At 41.5% G+C, this 20094-nt stretch overlaps 1 protein-coding gene across 1 annotated transcript; it reads right to left on the bottom strand.

Moving 5' to 3' along the window:
- Window positions 1–301: 301 nt before the first annotated feature.
- LOC145433251 (uncharacterized) lies at window positions 302–18272 on the bottom strand. The gene is made up of 5 exons (XM_080310294.1): window positions 17990–18272; window positions 17770–17910; window positions 9382–9607; window positions 8594–8779; window positions 302–454 (listed from the first exon to the last, which is right to left on the bottom strand). Exons 1-2 carry the CDS (start codon window positions 18195–18197, stop codon window positions 17783–17785), a joined length of 336 nt encoding a protein of 111 aa, XP_080166420.1. The 5' UTR covers window positions 18198–18272; the 3' UTR covers window positions 302–454; window positions 8594–8779; window positions 9382–9607; window positions 17770–17782.
- Between the last annotated feature and the right edge of the window lie 1822 nt (window positions 18273–20094).

Below are 20094 nucleotides of genomic sequence, written 5' to 3'. Positions count from 1 at the left end.
GCGTGCGACCGCTGTCTATACTGAAAAGGGTTACCGTGCGACCACAAGACACAATAGCCGCTCGCCACCCCCGCCATAAGACATAAAAGCCGCTCGCCACCCCCGGTTTCTCAGCCGCTTGCGACCTCCGCCATAAGAAATAAGAGCCGCTTGCCACCCCCGCCATAAGACGCAATAGCCGCTCGCCACCCCGCCATAAGGCATAAGGAGCCGCTCGCCACCCCCGGTTTTCCAGCCGCTCGCGACCCCGCCATAAGAAACCAATGGCGCATCACGAGAGATCTACTATACTACTAACTTACGTATTCACACCCTTGCAATCACCGATCAGTCCAACAAATATCCTTCCAGCGAGATCGCCGGCCAATTGACAGGTGAGTAAAATGGACGCGGCCGTCCGATCCAAACCCAGTGATTCCATCCCAAGTGGAATGTTCAAAAAGGTAGTACCCACCTGAGAATCGGAACACGAGTTTGGACCAGATCAGTAACCTCGTATCCACGTTGTGATACATCTCATCCTCATCAATACCGACGAAGATATGAATGACCGAGATTGACGAGTTTCGAGGTTTCCAGAATGTTCTGTATTTGCCGTTAGAAATTGTGTTGCGCGTAGTATGGCTGGAGACCGCGTGTTGAGTTGGCTGAGTAGCGAATTGACTGAGAGCGTGGCTGAAGATGGATGCTAGTGAGCAATGTTCCCTCCAAGCCGCGCACGTGCGCAAATGCGCAGTGCTGACACTGTCTCTGCGCACAGAAAATCTAAGTTGCGCACAAAAAATCCGAAGTGGTGACCTTTTTTTTAGTCGTTACGCATTGTTGTCCAAGGGTCTGCGCAGTGAGTTGGTGACTGTGCGCAGATTGGTCAAAAATTAGAGGGAACATTGCTAGTGAGTATATGTCTATATGTTTGGTAGCGCTTAGGGCAAGGGTCGGCAACCTACGGCCCGCCAAGCGAAATCGTCCGGCCCGCGACATCATAATTAGTTATCACAAGAATACGGCCCGCCGTTTCATAATGAGTTTCAATCTGAAGTTCAGCACTGCTTGGAAATAATGCGGCATTGCTACGATATAAGTAGCCTACATGGTATTAGTCTATTGCTACGCCATAAAACGAAGGTGGTTGAAGTAGGAGATGGAGATTGTCTGTAGAGCAGACTACTTCAGTAGGCTACTTATCAATCGGGTGTAGCCTATCTCGCAACCGAGGGTGTAGGCTACCATACTTTTTAAAGGGTTTACCACTCTGATGGGGTGTGACAATAAAGGTGTCCTTCCTCTGCTTGCTGGAATCAATCAATCGTTGAGTTATATTTTTCATCTGGACAAGTCATACGCAATGTGCAATGCGATAAGACAGAATGCGATGTCATGAACAGATAGGAGGATGTCGAACGACACGCAGTTGCGATCCTATCATTCTAACATCCACCTCGGCCTAGAGCAGGGGTGGGCAAACTACGGCCCGCGGGCCGCATGCGGCCCGCAACACCGTTCTGTGCGGCCCGCGAGAGTCTAAAGAAACTTTTTAAAAATATTGATAAAATGCGTACCGGTACCAAAAATCGAATTAATGCAGGGACTTGATCAACAATTTCTTAGTATATTTCACCATGATAATTCTAAGACAGTGGTTCTTAAACTGGTGGACACGCCCCCCTTGGGGGCGTGAAAACATCTGAAGGGGGGCGTGAAGCTGAGCGCAACTGAAAAAAGTTTTCGCGCTCCGCGCGATTTCCATCCGTTTCAAAGTTATTGCTCTGTGTTTAGTCTGAATTATATATTTAAGAAATCTCTCATCCACAGCCGTAACCTCCCATGCCATCAAACTACCCGTTAGATTTGCTAGCATCCTGGTTGCGTTTCGTGATATGACGATAAGGGGCCGCGAAATCTGTCACCATCATAAGGGGGGGGGGGGGTCGTGTCTTTAGAAGTTTGAGAATCACTGATCTAAGGTAAATACTTAATATCACCGCGGGATAGCTGCAACGAGATTGACATAATTTGGATCACGATTGGGATTTCAGATTGGCCACTCCATTTTTAATTATTTCAGTGTTGTGTTTATAAAAAAACGATTCGGGCGTGTCTTAGGTAGAATCGTTTGTATGCGTAGAATTGGGGTATTTATATTTTATCTACACATAGTAGAGGCGTGTTTGAAGCTAACATGGTTATGATGCTGTCAGCATTGTGTGTCCAGGAACTGAACCAAAAGTGGAATTAGTAAATCTATGAACAGATCGCTGCTCAGGCTCACAGATTTAAATTTAAATTCTGTTCTAAGAATCGGACCAACCGACTTTCATCTCTGTAGTTTTGACAAATTGGTTATTGAGGTCCGCCAGCCTATGAAATCTCGCCACTATATGTTTCTGACGCGTGTACGACATCATCAAAGCAATGTTTGGCTTGTTTTAAATAAGCACTTACGTATATTATCTCCATGCATGTCCTCACTATATAATCAAATATCGATATCACGTTTTCGTTTATAATCCCAATTTTATATAGTGCGGCCCGCGAATGGATTCAGATGTTGAATGCGGCCCGCGAGCTCAAAAGTTTGCCCACCCCTGGCCTAGAGTGTCCGATGTCACATTTCTTTTCGATGTTGATCTTGTTGAAGCCGCGGCCCTTTCTACTAGTTCTTTCCATACCTAGCGAGTGCTTTCTTTTTTCTCTCAGGTCTTTTTCTGGGCTTTTTTGTCGTCGTAAGAACGACGACGGCGGGGGTAGAGGAGTCCAGATAAACTTCCGACGGGAATCGAGCCGGGCCGCCAGATTGGTAGGCGTTTATCGTCACCACTATACGCTATGCCCCCCGCCAAAAACGCTTGGAACATCTCAGACGCAATGACAAAATCTCAAAACTTACACTGTTTAATTATAGATAACTAGCCCCCGTAGGTTAGTTATTTATAGTTAAATTCACCAGAAGGCGAATAGTGTTTTGGCCACAATGATGGAAACTGTCTATATGATTTGGTCTCACAAACTGAATCACCAACATTTACGCCAGATAATATTAGAAGCAGAGAATTAATATGGCGATGTCCTTTATATCTGCTATGTTGGCGCATTAAGTCGAGCAGCTATGCTTGCACGAGTGTACGAACCGAGAAATGAAAAAGCAACTCTCCTCGAAAATATAAATATCGCCGACTCATAATCTTGTAATCGAAAATGGTTTTCTAATCTAGCTTTCTTTGTACATTTAACGTCACATCTGAACAAATTGAATTTGCAACTTCGGGGGAAAACAGCTGAATACATGAGATGTTGAGGCGCATTCGAAACAAATATACGACCCTGGGAATGTCAACAATACAAAGAAATTATGCTCACGTTCTTATACTGGAGGAGAGAAAACCTAGTACCAACACTACATTTGTAACTGTGATACGAAATTTAATTACTGAATATTCACCCGCTTTTCCTAAATTCCTTCTCTACAAAATAAATTCCCACTATACAGCATTCCGTTTAATGTGGACGCCAATACCATTTCCTGAAAATTTCAAATGGGCCATTTTGAAATGCGATGCAGTTGAATTGAGTGACAAATTTGATACAAAGGGCATATCGCTGCATGACTTTACAAAGAGGACCTTCTTGAAATTGGTCTTTATCCAGCTTGATCAACAATGCAAAAGAAATTGCATCGATATTTGGTAGCACGTACGAATGTAAACAATAGTTTTCAACAATGAAATTCACGAAGAGCAAGCTAAGATCACTATTTCGGACACCCATTTCAAATATGGTCAGATTCTTGCTTCATCTGATTTGTTACCAGAAGTTGAAAACCTTTCACAAAGCAAGCTGCGTCAATTGTCACATTTATTCTGCGTTGTTGAAGTGTAAATAAATGTGTTTTATTAATGGTATGATTGAGATTGCAGCAATGTAGGATAATATACCGAAATGAGCATAAAATATAGTATTATGAAAAATTCCGGCCCGCGAAAAAGTTGTACACTCGAAATCTGGCCCGTGACTACAAAAAGGTTGCCGACCCCTGGCTTAAGGAGTGATGTTACCATGTTGGTAGTTCGTACTCGCTTGTAGATGGCAAGGCTGCTGCTGAGATAGGTTTAGGCTGATGGGCTATGTGTGCGTGGGGTTGGCGCGGAGTTCGTTACAGTCTGCTGTACAGTGTGCATGTATGCGTCCGTGAGAATTCGCCGTTATGAGCTTCTTGTGTCGTATTATTCTATATATTGTAACCGTATAGACTTGTGGTGTTGTCAGCCCCGCCGTATTCATATTGTGTACCCTAAGGGTCATTTGAGCAGGCGGCAGACGCAAAGAGACGAGGTCCCGAGCCCAGGAACACACCCCGCGTTCCCGTTATTGCTACGAGTATACGCCGTGACGGGGTCACCACACAAGTTAAGTCACTCGACACTGATGGAAAGTACTTCCATGTAACAAAAAGCTCAAATTGTGAAGTGGTAGATCTCATTGAGAAATGAAATCTTCAGTAGGCCCACTATGTCAAGTTTAATTGAAATGCCGGTAAGATAACAGACAGTGAACCGATGAAGTTTAATTAGGGTTACCATATTCTGGAATCGAATATGGAGGACACTTCTGTCAGATCATAAAAGATGGTTTAACAAAATTTAAAAAGCTGATTTTGGGATATTTACTAGAAATCTTGATGTGTTGACTCAAAAAAGGTTATCAGCTGGGGCAAGTTTTTGTTGCACTAAAATCGCGAGAAAATTGCATTTATAATTTTTGTTGAATTATTAGGGTATGAGATACTCGAAACGTTCCGTTGTATAACCTAGTTCATGCAGAGCTGTAAAATTTGTTACTTTATCGCCATTTAATGCACGATCTGGCGAAACCGCAAAAATTTACACTTTTTCCGGCACATAGCTGGAAAATTACGCAATGTGGGGATAATTTCCCCCTAAAGCCAAACAGCATAGCGAGAACCCCCTCCCCCTAAAACAAGTCAAATAACATACCCCAAACCCCCTAGGTCTGTATACTTGACCTGAGGCACTGCAGAAAAACTCACTCTCGGTGACTTTAACAAAAGCGATAGCCTGAAAAATGTGACTCAGTGAAAATGTAATGTTCGGCGGTCTCGCCTGGGCGCTCGTGAAAAGGGAAATTTTGAAATTTAAACGATAATATTAATAAACGTGAACTATTTAACTACTGTTCGGGCACGGTCGTTCTTGGCAGGGGTAGTTGAACTTCTTGCTTGCAAGTCATTGTGTCATAGATACTAGTGAGATGCAGCTAACCCATCATATAGCTTTCTGTTTTGCAAAAATCAAAGAGAATAGAAGCATACTAGAAATAGTTTATAGCTTATTTTCAAATCATTCCTTTACATTTTAACGCAATATTTGATAAAAGTTGGAGTAAAAATTGGCATGAAAAATAGAGAAAAGTTGCAAAAAGTTGCACTATAAAATCCCTCCAAACAGCTTAAAACATCATAGTACATAGATTCTGAGTATCTAGGAAGCTGTCGGAAGCTGTAAAAAAAGTGGAAAAAGTTGCAAAAGCTTGCCCTAGTTATCACTTTTACTCGACTACCGAATTACCAACTTTTTAACTATACTTCTGTGGTGTTGACTAAACAGAAAGTCGTGTTCCCGATTTGACTCCCGAAATACCCGATTACATCTTATATTATAAGTGGGGCGATTTTTGACACGTCAAAATAAGTCAAAATTTTGTCAAAATTGTAGCGTTAGGTCCAAAAATTGTCAAAATTGTTTACAAAGTCAATGTTTTTTGACCCCTGCATTTCGTTTGTACCGTAGATTTTACACTGTCGGTGAACTTAGTAATTTGATATTTTACAGCTTTTAGCCTACTTTATAGGCCCACCATTGTAGACGGCCCATTGTCTGCTCATTGTGAACCATAGACGGTCAATTGAAATAAATAGGTAGACATTGTGTTATGTTATGCTCAACGTACCGCAATATCCTAACTGAAGCAATGCTGCGTTGGCATTGATATCCAGAAGCAAATGATGAAAAATGATGACGTAGTGTTGACCAGGGTTGTAACCAAAGTCACCAGGCTCCGAGTCACGAGTCAATTTCACTTTAATTGTTTTGACTCGAGTCAAGTCGAGTCATTTTCAATTCACCACCGAGTCAAGTCCGAGTCCAAGTCATCGAGCATCGGGTCAAGTCTGAGTCATGGAATCATGACTCGAGTCCGAGCTCAATTTTAGCAGGTTTTTTTTTGCATTTTCAAGTACCAGTACCAATCAGACGAAATCTCAATAGGGTGGTTACTTCACAATTCTTACAATGAAATGTCGGTCTTGGCCGTCTGAGTCTCGAGTCAAGTCGATTCCTTCCCGTATTTTGAAAAAAATGACTCGAGTCAAGTCAACCCTGGTGTCGACAACATTGTTAGAATGAAGCAACACGGTGTGTCACCAGCAGTGTACGCAAAACTTTAGTATTGTCAGCACTAAAGAACCAGAACAGAACAGCCAAGAACTGCTGCTGTTGAACGTTCTTTCTCCATTCTTGGCAAGCTACTTAGCAAGGACAGACAATTTCCACCCGATATTGTACGAAAGTATCTTTCGTTGTACTGCAATCAATTTTTATTATTTCTACATAATGCGTGATATAACTACTGGAATTCTTCAAATGTCCAGATTTCATTAAAATAAAGGTTTTCATGTAAAAATTGGTCAGATGTTAAGTAAAAAAAGTATTTCCAGGTCAAACTACTTCGTAAGGACGGACAGTTCCAACCGGAAATGAAGATAAGTAGCACAATTCCATTATATGGGAAAACACCTAATTTGCATACATGAGGTCAAAATTTGTCAAAATCAAGTTTTTTAAGTTCAAAAAATCGCCCTAATTATATGTGTTGGCAAAAAAGGTATATTCAGATTACACTCCCGCATAGCCCGTCATCGATCTTTTAGGTCAAAATATAACGTTTTTCGTGGTCGTTTTGGGCATTATAGGCTTTGAAGGAAGACAAATAGTCATAAAGAAGGAAATTTGGGCGGATGGAGTACATTTCCTAAAAAGGAGGACAAATCCTCGTAAAGGAGAACGTATGGTAACCCTAATTCAATTGATGCATTGATGACGTTTGTAAAAGAGGGTCTAATAACAGATATGTAATATGCAATGACGCACTGACCACAAGCATTAATCATTTATGCGATTGAGAAGCCAATTAGGAAAGATAGGTAGTGGTGGTCAAAGTATTCACTGTGGCTACTGAAGTAGAATTAGATATAACACTGTCAATTTCTACTCAATCAGAACTTTATCCCATCTCTTCATCTCAAAACCGCTGCAAGTAGAAGTAGCAAATGATGGTGTGAAAACTACTAGATTAAGTATAGTTTCATTACAGTATATTCGGACAATGAGCCACATGCCTTTAGCAGTTGATCAAAAGTGGGTACTTCGAAAATATCAGGGTGCACTTTCAATGACTAACGAAACTAGAAATATTAGTTGTAGGCTAATTCTAGAAATATATGTTCGGTTAACGGGGCACAAGAGCTATTTGGCCAGGTCGTTATGGAAAATTTATGACATGGATGAAAATCTGACTGTACTACTAAAATTGAAATTAGTATGTATTCCTGACCGCTTGCGTAAGCAGCACCAGTAGATCAGTGGTTCCCAAATGGTGGGGAATTCCCCACTGGTGTGGAATTTCGGGATTTCTGGTGGGGAATAAACTCACTTTTGAAAAAATCTTTACAGTAATATTCTCCTTTATTAAATGCCGTTTTGAAATGCCGTCCGAATATTTCGTAGCTCATTTGCAATTCAGCGATTCATATTATCAGCACCTCCAATTAGCGAGAATCGCCTGGATAGCAACACGCGATCTCCAGAATAGTTTTATTCATTTGTACACCATCATCGGTCACGAAACGTAGTGATAGAAATTTTTTTTATTCGTTGTAATAAGAGGTCGTATTGCTGAACAATGAACATGTATTCAAGGGAGATCCTGGACAGGCTAATTGATAGCACACCCGGACTCGTTACAAATGAAATTGCATATTTATGTTATTTCAAGTTCTTTAGTATTGTGCGAAAGTGTAGTTAACGGCGGCTTATATATATATCGCACGCATCAGTTCGTCAACATCAGGAAGTTGAGCTGACCCATGTATTTTTCGGCATTTACGTAAGAAAATTGATGCTACATCCCAACATTTGGAAAATTTTCAAACCCCTGCTATTTTTCTGTTGGCTGCGCGCCGGGGGAGATACATATATTTACGGAGGTGCGTATACGGTTACCAGTTCACCGCTGCATTCATTCTATTGTGTGTTGATCAATTCCGGAGTATATTACCAATCCCCAATAGCACATACTATTTACTAAGCAAAGTCTTGCAAAATTTTATTGTAGGTAGCACTTTAAAGGGTGGATATGGATATGGAGATTTTAGGTGGGGAATGAAGGCTCGGAATAAATCGGAAGGGGGGAATTAGGATAAAAAGGTTGGGAACCACTGCAGTAGACAAACCTATGGTAAAACTCCAGTAAAAGTATATGAATTTCGTCACCTTTAAAGGTGGGAAGTTGAATTCCTTACCATGGCCGCCCAGTAAGTCGTGCTAGTTGCGTAAGCTAAGATGTAGACTACACGCGAAAACAGGGTGTAGTCAATACGGCTTTGATCCGAATCAAGCAAGTGTTATCATCTGAAGCGGGACACTTTGCCAAGACCCGGTCATCTGCAGCAACGGGATTTTCTTCCACATCAACACTCGCAACCGGCCTGGAAGAGTGTAATTTATGTCGGTTGCTAATCACTGATCTGTGATAACAGGGACAAGTTTTTGTTGCACTGAAATCGCAATAAAGTTGCACTTCATTTTGACAAAAGTTGCACCAATTTTGCACATTATTTTTAATTATTGGGGATTGCGATACTCGACAGGTTCCGTAGTATAAACCGACAGTTTAAGATGTGCAGCGTGGCTGCGTGTTCAATTAACCATGCAAAAATTTTAAAGTTCTTTAGGTCCGAAACCCACATGAAAGAATTTCGCTGTCAGTTCCTGCAGAGCTGTCAAACTTGGTACTTACCCATTTCATGGACGGCGGAGTAAGACCGCCGACAATTACATTTTTCATCGGTACACAGCAAGAATATAACGCAATACGGAAATAATTTTTCGCAAAACGCTAAATAGCGAAGCTATAATCCACTAATCCCCTACCCTGAAACAAGACGTCTCCAACTCCTAAACCCCCTACATAGGTCTGCAAACGTGAACGAGTACTCGGAAAATGAAGATGTACTTCGTTACTGAATACCTACATTCAGTTTGAATAGCGCGCAGTCAGAAGTCAATAAAATTGCATATACTAGCTCACCTATATAGCGCAGTTCCTACGCAAGCGTGGAGCGTCACGGCTGAAGTGATGAGCATCGCACCGCGCCATCCATATTCTCCGATGATTGCTGATAGTGCAGGCGCTGCCACGAGGACTCCGACGGACACTCCAGATGAAATCAGCCCAGCGGCCTTGGAGCGATGCTTCTCGTAATAAATAGATATACCGAGGAAGACCAAGTTGATCGATATGCCATCGAAAAATCCTACGAGACAGAAATTGTGCATTTATTGGCAAGGAGTCATAAGCATTGCATATAGAACGAGTGGATAATAATTCGTTGGTGTTCAGAATTGACAGAATATCAACATAGATGCCGCTATTATTTCAGGGCATTTTCTGCTACGTGATTTAGTGTTTCGGCTGATGCCGATGGTGCAACAGATACAGATAGGGGTGGTCGAGAAAGTGATCGTTGGCAGCCTACTCAAATATAAGTTGAAGTAAAGTCGTATATTTAGTAGCGATTTTCAAGACATGTTAAATGTTATTTCAAAGCTATATGTATTGCGCGAACTTAAATTTTGAATTATTTAATGCGATCCAACAAGGAATAATCTCTACAAAGTTATACTTATGTAAATGAGGCATACGTTCACATTCTGTGTGTGAACCAATGTTCCCTCTAAGCTGCGCACGAGCGCAAATGCGCAGTGCTGAACCGGTCTCTGCGCACAGAAAATCTTGGCTGCGCACAAAAAATCCGTAGGGATGACTTTTTTTTTAATTGTTGTTCTCCAAGGGACCGCGCAAGCGCGCAGACTCGTGTAAAATCAGAGGGAACATTGCTAGGGGCCAATAGTGTTACAGGTGAAGTCTGAAACCGAGGTACAGGTAAATATTGCGCTCTGTAAAGAAATGATAATTTGCAATGACGTGCGCCTCACGAAAGAGATTGTTCTTTTAGTATGGTCTCGTACGCGTGAGCGATACTGTAATCATTTCAGTAGCACAATATTTTCTGGGAATGGCGAAATAACATGGTTTAACTAAATAAGAATGGGCTAGCGCGAAGTTAATCTGCGAGAAACTAACGAATAGTCTTCTCCGTGTGGCATGAACATTGCATAAGATTTACTGTACAATTACATGCCGTGAATTTTCGAAGTCATCACTTTCATCAGGCAAATCTGATCACGTATGGTGAGATAGGATAATATGCAGAATCTGCAAGTACAAGCACCAACATTGTTGAAAAATCCATCCCCTTGCAAACGTTGATCGGGAAACGCCGCAACTGTGCACTGATATTATTCAATTAGTTTGAACGGGAGTTTTCTGTCGATAAGGTAATACCTAGGATTACCACATTTTGGAAATCTGAAAAGAGGACACATTTGCAATACCGGAGGAAAATACTGAAAAATGGTGAATTGATAGTTGTTACCACTTCGTAGTCGCAGGGCCGTAACTGCCGCACCCCAAACCCCGCAATTGGGGGGGGGGGGTCGAGCTCGAAGGGGGCCAAAATTATTTTGTGAATTAGCATAAATTATAGGGTATGTTTCAAAAATTTATGCAACTTTTTCAAAGAATTTTCGCACTGCGCGCGATTTCAAGTCGCCAAATATCTTGATTATTGGGTAGGGGAGATGTGGTACCGATGGATCAAAAATTGGAAAATGATCGCTGGCCCCAAAATGTTCAGCCGAAAACAGCAGATCTTTTGCTGGCTCAGCACTTTGATACAAGCTCTACCTATCGCGAACATATACATGAACATCCGTCTTTTCAAAAAATATTTATGGACGTTCAAAATTTGTTGCTCGAACGTATCATCGGTCCCCACCCGGTGGGTCCAATGGCACACGACCCGGGGACCTATGACACATATACCCTAAAAAGCTCAGATGTGACAACTTTTCTTGCTCAGTATTATAATCTAAGCTACAGCAAGCCAAAGAAGAATGTTTGGTCGCAAATGTAAAAAAATATAATAAATATTAACTCAAATGTTGTCATAAACTCACGTTTGGATTTAGGCTCGAACTTATAAATTTAAGGGTACATACATATTGCCCGAAAATCGACAGTGCGACTTCCAAAGATCTCGTAACAGCGATAACACATCATATGCAATTATTACATAACGATTTTCTGTACGTAGGCATGTTTCATTTGTTTCATGATTAGTATGCTTGATTATTTTACTTGATTTGGCTATTGTATCATCGGTCCCCACCCTACGAATTTTATACATGAATCGAAAAAAATTCCACTCAAGGAAGGTACTGAAAAACCAATAGGTGCCATTATATAGCCTGATACAAGCCCTACACTTCCCAATAAAAATGATTGCTGGTTTGTTCGTGTTGAGGGTTACAGAGAAAAATTTATATGTCGATCTAAATTTAGTTTACACCCCATAAAACAAAATAACATCTCTGAGAGACGCCATAGCTCGCGCTCGTCGAATTTTTTGGTATGTGACGAAAGATTTTGCCAGCATGCAATTGTAGACAAGTTGACGGAGTGTAATCATGGAATTATCATAGAGAATTTTCAAAGTATTTTCGGTCCCAGTGATCCATCGGTACCACATCTCCCCTACTCTTCCCCCAATAAAAAATACACTAGATTTATAGAAATGGGCATATCGGCGTTGGCCATTACCGCGCCACGACGCACTAAGACATATAAAGTTTTAGGCCATGTAACATGCGATTCCAAGAAGTGTGCCAGAACGATCGGCAGCGAGAAAACCTTGACCGTAAAGGACTGTCCTATGCTGACCGAAAACATCGTTATATATGCAAAATACATATAGGTTTAATAGTCCATATAGGCGCCTAAATGACTGGCGCTAAATGTTGCTGTCTTTGGAATCTGAACCTCACAAGACAAATACCATCCCGCAGGAAAAAAATATATGCCAGTGAAGAAATACCAATCCGAAATCGTGTAATCTTTCAGTTTAGTACGCTTGCGCGATTCTATATTTTTTGATATAAGAGACAGGAGGTCACGAAATAACATCATGTAACGAAGTCACACCAACGGGTCCGCCCGCCCGAAGATGCCCAATGATTATTTACGGGCTCTGCAGTTTCAAAGACACCTCAATCAGCTCTACCGATAAATCTGATTATACTAGAGCAGAGAGAACAAGGAATTGATAGCAAAAATATGCATTTCCCGATCTTATTGACCGATTTTATCATGAATTATCGAAAATTTTCGCGCTTCGCGCTGGCTTACTAAACAGTGAAACTATAACTTCGTGACAAAAGCGAACAATGCAATGGTGGGGGGCGTTTATCACCCTATGGGAGCCCAAGACTCAAGGTTTTTTGGGGTGGGGGTGGGGGGCTAACGAAGTGCTGTTTCGTTTCTGCCAACGGGTATATACATCGGGAGATGTTAAATTATTATGGAGGGGTCCTACCTTTTCAAACACACCTCCCTCAGCTCTACCGGTAAATCAGATTACGTGAGCAGAGAGAGGATAAAAATTGATAGCAATATATGCGCAATTCCCGATCATATTGACCGATTCAGTCATGAATTATAAATATTTCTCGCGCTTGGCGCATTTAGGCGAGAAAAAGGTGACTCAGTAAGCGTAGACTCAATCAAGCAGATAAGTAGCGTGAAACAGCGTATAGGCTGAGGGGCGTCATGAAGTTCGGCTTATCGTCATATGGGGGCCTGGTTGCGCACTGTTGTCCAAGGGCCTGCGCAGTGAGTTGGCATGTTTGCGCAGACTCGCGAAAAATTAGAGGGAACATTGGTGTGAACCTCACAAATTTAAAAGTTCACGTTTACAAATCAACCTTGATAGGTTCTGCGCTGTGAACCTTCTTCATACGTTACAATTTTTCATGTAACTATAACATCCGTTTGTGAATATTTTGTGACTCTTTGCTGTGAGATTGACCCGCAATCACATAACACAAATAGCGTGATACACTGCATGCAGTAAGTCTATGATAAAGACTTATTTTATCAATCAATGAAATTGATATAAAGAATACATCGCTATTTAATGCAAAAATGTAGCAGGTGTACGTGATCCCCCTTGATTTGATATGTTTATTGTGTCATAAAAGCCAAATCTTTGCGATTGGCGTGTTGGCTACTGTATAACTTATTTACGAGGTGATGTTGGTACGAAGCAAATATATAGAAACCCGTTTTACACTCTGCTCAGTATCAATGCAGCATTAGTCTAACGCCGAATAAAATGTCTGGTTTGGCCTAGACCATCGGGCCGGGCCGAAACAGCACTTCGTCATCCCCCCAAAACATTGGTCTCCCCCCCCCCCATGATAGAGTGATAAAACCAACTTCTGAGGGGATTTTCCCCCAGTCCCCCTTCGGGTTCTGCGTTTTTACCACTGCTTGTGAGCGAGATTTACTTGTACTCAGTAATTCGTTACTTTGTCTGGCGTAATCGCGCGAGGCGCGAACGTTTTCCGTGATTCGTGATTGAATCGGTCAATATTAATGTTGGTATAGCATATATATTCCTCGAAATTTCTTCTCCTCGCTCAGTCCACGTAGTCAGATTGACGGCAGTGTTGTCTTGGAAAATTTGAGCTGCGTAATAATAATTAAACATTTCCGGGTGAGCACGTTGGCACAATCACTTCTTTACATGTTGCTATTTTATGACCTCCTGTCTGCTATGTGAAAAGATATTGAAATCGCTAACAGATGCACACGATCCCAAGTTTGGTTTGATTTATTTAACACATACAACAGTGGTGTTTATCGCCTATTAAGGTCATGTACACCACGACAAAGATAGTAGTAATATTCAGGATCTTTGCTTTCGTATTCTTTCCGGATGACTTTCACACTCGTGCGCTCCCAACTTCAGTCTCGCTCTCTTTCTTGCATCTGCACTCGTTCTTTACTGCTGACTTCTTACTGGCGCGGCTCACCATCATACTGGGCTTTTCGAGACACTGCTACGGCAGTGAGGTTAGCAATGAGGAGCCCAGATAAGCCTCCGACACATAGAAGTTGGTCCGAACCGGGATTCGAACCACTGCCATTGGTGTCGTGACGCTAGCGCTTAATTAGCTGCGCCACTCGCGTCCCACGATGCCAAGTTGGTGTTTCTTCATTTCCAATTGTTCTTTGTGGATGGCATTTGTCCTGTGGAGTTAAGATTGCCAGGACAGGAAGATTCGGCTCCATCCATTTAGGCGCCAATGGACAAGTAGACATGTATATATCGACGTTTTCGATTAACATAAAGGGCAGTCCTTTACTGCAAACGTATCCTCACTGCAGAACGTTTTGGCACTCTTCCCGGCGCCCCATATTTTCCTAATCGTTAAATGTCTTGGTGCGGCTCGGCTCGGAAATGCCTATTTCTACAAATCCTTTGAAACTAAATCGCGAAAATGTTTTTAAAAAAGTTGTACAAATTTTCAAAAAAAGCTCTCTAATTTATTTTCATTCACGAGATAATTTTGGGTCGCGTTCGAGCTTGTCCCACCCAATAGGGGGGTTTGCGGTGCGGCAGTGACGGTCCTGCCGTTGAGGCGTATAAGCTTGCATTTTCTTGCGAGTCATCGTCGAAATTGCTGGAAAACCACTGAAAATTAGATTTTATGGAATTAGCATTTGATTGATCCAGTCGATACATTTGGTGACGTTTAAAAAGTCATCATGTACCGATGTATGCTTGTGTAGTGTGTATGTATCAGCATGTGGCCTGAATCATCGCTTGGAATCGTGTACAAAATATATGTCACTTTACTGAAATGTTGGATTGGAATTACCAATATGACGTATAGTGACGTCATAGGTTAACGTTTTATGTTCACACGAACCTGAACCACTCAGGAGTTCCACAATCCCTGAAAACCGCAAAAGATAGAAGACAGACGTGGTGATTTCTAAGGCATGTCCACGTCCACTGTTATTTTAAGACTTCACGTGAGCTTGAATTTTGAAATATTCAATCAAATCCACCAAGGACTAATCTCTATAAAGGCATTCACGGCAATGAAAAAGCGGACAGATTAGCGAAAACCGTCTCCGACTCCCCGTCGAATTATCGGGATTTGCCGATGCTCTCGAAACAAGAAGCCCGCCGTATCGTACGTCGTCACTGCATCACGTTGTGGGATCAGGAATACCACGTATCCGAAAAAGGATGTCAATATAAATCCTTCAAATCCTCGGTTTGTGATTCTTCCCCTACTTGTGGAAACCGCCTCATAGATGGCATCATGTTTCGTTTGAAATCTGGACATTGCCGATTGAACGCCCATTTGTTTGCCGATTGAACGCCCATTTGTTTAAAATTGGAATAGTTGAATCTCCATGTTGTAGTTACTGCCGATACTCCGAAACCGTCGAACACTTTTTAATATGTTGTCCAAAATATGCTTTTCACCGTGCATTTCTTATAGATAAATGTGCGCAATTGAAAGTGAATTTTTGTATTACTGAACTGCTTACTCCTCAAATAACACCTCCTGTTGTTGAATTTGTGTTATCGTGCAGCCAGGGCTTCGGAGCAGCCGTAAATTTGCATTGCTCCAGCTCCGGCTCCGGAGCTCTCTTCTATCATACATCAGCTCCGGCTCCAGCTCCGGAGCAGCATTATTACCACTGCTCCGGCTCCAGCTCCGGCTCCGGCTCTGAAAACTATCGAAGGTGTTTGTCTATATCAGGGGTGAGCAACCCGCGGCCTGCGGTCCATATGTAGCCCGCGATAAGGCTTTGAGTAGCCTGCGAGCTAATTTCCCATTATATTATCGAAATCATGTTATATTATCGAAATTGAATTGCTCAGATTGTGAACTCGCTAGGCCAACCAAAAATATGATTCGTCTGGCCGCGGCACTTGGGATGTTGATGACTGGACTAAAATACCAGTTTCGACGCATTGGCAGATCCAGGGTCCAGTCACATTTTTAGTAAATCGTCGTCTATTATATTAAACTAAAAAAGCACTTTACTCCGTGCCACAGCATTAAAATTCTGATGCGACATTTTAACACTGGCACTGTACTCATTGCCATTAGCCCATACAGCTCAATTCAATCTTCAAATGTGCGATTATTATTCAACTGTAACTGTAGTTAGCGCAAAATGTTCGGATATAACGACGGGATCAATAGAAATTCGATTTGAAACCAAATGGCCTATGGTTTGATGTTCGATATTGGTGCACTCGTTACCAGTCCATCCGGTGTCGATCAAGTTTATCGGAATAATATTTTCCCGTTGAAATGAATCGAATAATCGAAATAAACACTGTGTCATGCACATTGCGCCATGCCAATAACGAATTAAACTGTGCAGTATGCACATTGCACATTTACATGTTTACGAAACAGATGATCACAAATTGGAAATCGCGTATCAAATCAGTAATTTGTCTCCAACATAGAATACCATGGGGTTTTGGCCTAATCTTCTGTCATCCCCTATTTAAGTTCGAAAATCCTTACTGGAGTGAATGACAATGATGCGCAGTAATGAATTGCAATTAGCATGCATAATTGCATATTCGCAATAACACTGTCCACTTTCGCGGCCCTACTAAAGAACTATCACGAAAAAACAAGTATTTGCTTATCCGATTCGTAGCAACGATGAGATGGAATTTCTCGGCTCGTGCTCGTCATATCGACATGAGCAACGAAATCACGTTTTTATCATCTCTCCTATTTCGCGTAATACATAGTGATCATTCTTTTCGAAGCGTATACAATTGGCCAACAAGGTTGTGCTGATGATGAAATTGCGGGTATGCCGAATACCCACAATATTGACAGGCATATGTCGCATACCGAGGTTCGGCACTCAAGTATGAAAATTGAACATTTAACTGCTCTACTATTAAATCCCCAGGAACATGGTTAGCGCCAAAGAGGAAACGATTCTTAATTTCGCGAAGGTTTGCTTTTGAATTCGGTAAACTCGGCAGATATGGTTGTTGCATATATAATAGCATCTCATGAAATAAGTCGGAGCCGGAGCTACCCCTCAAATAACTGGCTCCAGCTCCGGCTCCGGCTCCGGCTGAATTTTATATGGAGCTCCGGCTCCGGCTCCAGCTCCGGTAAAAATGCACGGCTCCGGGGCTCCGGCTCCAAAGCCCTGCGTGCAACCGCAATTTGTACCTTGAGTTTATCATACTATTCTGATAGTTGATTTGTTTTCTTCTGCAACCGCCTTACCCTCGTGTTCTTGTGATACCGCCTGTTATGATCTGAGTGCATCCAATTTATTCCGTTTCCGCCATTATTCATGTACAATGTTATTGGCCGAGGCGCAAAAGGCCGTCAGGTGATAAGCGCCATTATTTATGTTTAATAAACAACAACAACAGCAGCAACAACAACAATCTCTAGAAAACTATTCTAATATATACCGGAAAAGATATCTATCACTCACCAGTCACTCCTCCTCAAAATACCACAAACATCTCAATACTGGTGCTTTGAGAGGCGATAAATAAAGACAGGCTGAAATGGAACGTTGACGCCAATCCTACTTTTCTGAGACCAAGCCATTTCGCAACGATAAGAAACAGAGCTGTTCAAATCAGAACTCACGTAGGTAAAGGGTTGTAATACCGGAATCCGAAATACGCTGAAGATATTTTTTCTCGTACCTCCGAACGACATGGATCCGGTGAAGAATCCTGACACCAGTGACACCTGCGCGTATTTCACATCGAATTCGGACATCACAGAATCGTAGCATACCCCAAAGCAACGATAAATCCCAAGCGAGCTGAACAACGCCAAGGAGTTCCCGAAGCAAATCACCCACGACCAGGCACTGTCCGGTGACACGTGCATTGAACCACGGCCGACCATGGTTTTGACGTGATCCTTGGACGTATGTGTATAACCTATATTGTAGATAAATATATTGGGGTTACCATCGTCCACCTTCAGGCGGATTTGTCCTTCTTTCTCGAGAAATGTACTTCCTGCGCCCGACAGACTTGGACAACTAGAAAATTTTCAGCTTTTGCGGATTAGATCAGAATTAGAATTAGAGCCACACATTTTTCAAATTAAATTAGAATTAGAATTAGAGATACACATCGTTTTCCAAATTAGATTAGAATTAGAATTAGAGATGCACAGTTGTTTTCCAAATTAGATTAGAACTATAATTACCGAATTCGAAAAAACTTGGAAATTGGAGGAAGTTGCGAATGAGAAAGAATTACTGCAAAAAGTTAAGTTCATATCAAATTACAGTGCATTACCATAACGATAAGAATGGTAAACGTCTGTACAAAGCTTGGCTCGTTTTGCACTATACAAGGGCTCATCAACACGCGGCTCGCGAGGTCATATTGCCTTGACGTGCAATGGCCCATACACAGAAAAGACCGAGACGCTTAGAAAACGGCCTGTAATAACTAGGGCAAGTTTTTGCAGCTTTTGCAACTTTTTTACAGCTTCCGGGAGCTTCCTAAATACTCGTAAGATATGTAGAATGCTGTTTTAAGCTGTTTGAAGGAATCTTATGGTGCAACTTTTTGCAACTTTTGTCCATTTTTTTCATGCAACTTTTTGCAACATTTTGCAACTTTTTCGATTTTTCCTGAAAGTATTTTTTATTTTGGTGAAATACAGGGCCAAATTTGACCGAAATACCGTAAATCAGCGCTGAAGTAACGCTCTTACGGGTATTTCGGGAGCTGAGTCGGAAAGTTGACCTTTTTTTATAGTGGAACTGGGAGGTTGACCTTTTTTTTTAGTGGAACTGGGAAGACTACCTTTTTTTTAGTCAACCGTGCAAAATGTGGTCTTTTAGTGCAGATTTTGTGAAAAAGTGAATGCAACTTTTTACTACCACTTTTGTCAAAAATAAATGCTACTTTCCATGGATTTAACTGCAACAAAAACTTGCCCTAGTAACACCCATCTCATTTTCTTTGCTGCTGTTCTGTTGGTGATCGAAACTAGAATATTGTTCGCAGACTACAAGCTACTATGCCAGCATGACTATTATCCGTCGCATAATAACTACTATGACTGCGATAGCTGCTTGGCACTGGATTTCCCAGCGCGAGAGGGATATTCTTGTAAACTCGCAGAAAAATGCCGCGGACAAAGAAACATCTTCAGGAAAACAATTAATTAGATTAGAATTAAAATTAGAGAATAGGAACATTTCGCAAATTAGATTAGAATTAGAATTGGAGGATAAGAACAATTCACAAATTAGATTAGAATTAGAGAATAGAAACAGTTCGCAAATTAGATTAAAATTAGATTACTGGCATTTTGCTGTAATTTAGTGAAATTAGAAACTAGAATTATCTAGTTGTCCAAGTCTGAGCCAGAATGTGATCCATTTTGGTAATTTGTCCTCCTTTTTAACCTTAAATGGTCAAAAAGGCCATGAAGAAGGGCCAAGTGTTGGCCTAAACGATGGGCATTTCCGAATTGAACGGAAAATTGACTTTTTTTTGGCAACACTGGCAATATACGGTGAAAGCGGGTATTTCGGGATTCCAATCGGGGAAACGACCTTATTTAGACTACACAACGGAATTATCTCGATAAATATAAAATACTTCCATTTTCTCGTACGCTCTGGAAACTTTTGCAACCTGTCATAAGTGTCCTCTTCTCCGGATCTTGAAATATATTTACCCTAAAATATATCATATTCCGTGGTTAGAGGTTCTAAGGTGCATACGAATATACATCTAAGTTACATACGTTACTGCTGATAAACGGTGCCCAAATG

The sequence above is a fragment of the Botryllus schlosseri genome, chromosome 1, assembly GCF_051294905.1.
Source record: "Botryllus schlosseri isolate E-star chromosome 1, Bs_hap1, whole genome shotgun sequence".
NCBI classification, from domain to species: Eukaryota; Metazoa; Chordata; class Ascidiacea; order Stolidobranchia; family Styelidae; genus Botryllus; species Botryllus schlosseri.
Note: the sequence above shows the minus strand (reverse complement) of the source record. Positions and strands in the feature narration are given on the sequence as shown.

Coding starts and splice junctions, on each gene's coding strand:
- LOC145433251 (XM_080310294.1), bottom strand. CDS start 18,197: ATGGTCGGCCGTGGTTCAATGCACGTGTCACCGGACAGTGCCTGGTCG. Junction 17,911..17,989: donor CGGATCCATGTCGTTCGGAG/GTACGAGAAAAA, acceptor TGATTTGAACAG/CTCTGTTTCTTATCGTTGCG.